General features: G+C 44.4%; 1 protein-coding gene across 1 annotated transcript in view; it reads left to right on the top strand.

The window, feature by feature from the left end:
- The first annotated feature begins 799 nt into the window (after window positions 1-799).
- LOC135224842 (DNA-directed RNA polymerase II subunit RPB7-like) overlaps window positions 800-1,293 on the top strand; it is a 57,291-nt gene continuing 56,797 nt past the window's right edge. The window contains exon 1 of the mRNA XM_064264164.1: window positions 800-932. Within this exon, the coding sequence (XP_064120234.1) occupies window positions 800-932 (133 nt within the window). The remainder of the gene's footprint in view (window positions 933-1,293) is intronic.

Genomic DNA, 1,293 nt, shown 5'->3' with positions numbered 1-1,293 from the left:
CATCTCACCTTTCCTGTGGCGAGGTAGAGTGTCCTGGGATGCATCAACAGGATTACTCGAGGGGGACGCCCGTCTGCTGTTTAAACGTCTCTCACCTCCTTAGCCGGTCGACGTTTCCTTCTCCCAGGGGTTGGGGAGCATGGAAGAGGTCCAGGGCTAGGAACATGACAGACACGAACGGACGCACCCTCCACTGCACTATCACTATCACCGAATTTGCGTTGCAAAACCCCGCACTGCACCCACATCACTTCCTTATCCGAAGTAAGGGATTTCACTTGTACCCCTAAGGCAGAAATCGCGGCCATAATATCCTTCATGGTTGGTTCACTTACCTCCGACTCCGTAGGAGGATCTGGTACTACTACCTCAGGATCAAGATTAGGAATATTAGATTTAGATACGTTGAGAAGGGGCAGATTATCAGAAGATCTAGAAGAAAGAACACTAGAAGATCTAGCTCTCCTAATTCTGTCTCTTTCTAAACGTCTCACATATCTATCATAGTCTCTCCATTCTCTCTCCGACAGACTCTCACATTCATTGCATCTAACTTCAACAGTACAAACGTCCTCTGTAATGCTTACAAATTGAGTGGGGATCAAGAGCGGCTTTAGGAAGCCGGGTCTTGCACCCCTTGACACACATTCTCACAACAGAGTCAGTCATCTTGAGAAAACAAAATCAGAAAAATAGAAAAAATTCCAAGTCAGAAAACAACAAAGTCCATCTAAGCACAAAGAAAACCCAAGAATAGTTCAAAGTCAGCGAAAGCCATCAACGAAAAAACCAAGAAAAAATGGGTACTTCACCAATTGTAGCAAACCCAAACAAAGAAGAGCGAATTTCCAAACGTGCTGCACGGGCGACGGCAGGGAATTTCCTGAGGACAAATGGGAATGGTTCCAGATACCTGGATAGAGGGAGTGCAGGTATGATCACCTGACCGTCTATCGGCGATAGCCGCGAATTTTGAATTTCTGCCGTGCGCGCGACGAATCGGCGGGATTAAGCTATATATGTAAGTGTTTACATAATAAAAATATGGAATGTTAGTCCCATATATATAAAAGACTAAAATAAGAGGTCAACCAGATTGCTTGCAGGAATGTGATCAGACTAGAGACGCTAAAGATGACGTATACAATAAAAGTAGCTAAGATAACATGCCGTCACCTGTAGTCATTCATTTGTTTTGAAACATTAGTCCAAGCTCCCTGCTTGAGACAAACACCGTGACCTATAGCTCAAGCGGCCTACGTGATTAGTAACTATGTCATCTGATTGTATGTT

This window comes from Macrobrachium nipponense, chromosome 12 (assembly GCF_015104395.2).
Source record: "Macrobrachium nipponense isolate FS-2020 chromosome 12, ASM1510439v2, whole genome shotgun sequence".
Taxonomy (NCBI): Eukaryota; Metazoa; Arthropoda; class Malacostraca; order Decapoda; family Palaemonidae; genus Macrobrachium; species Macrobrachium nipponense.
Note: the sequence above shows the minus strand (reverse complement) of the source record. Positions and strands in the feature narration are given on the sequence as shown.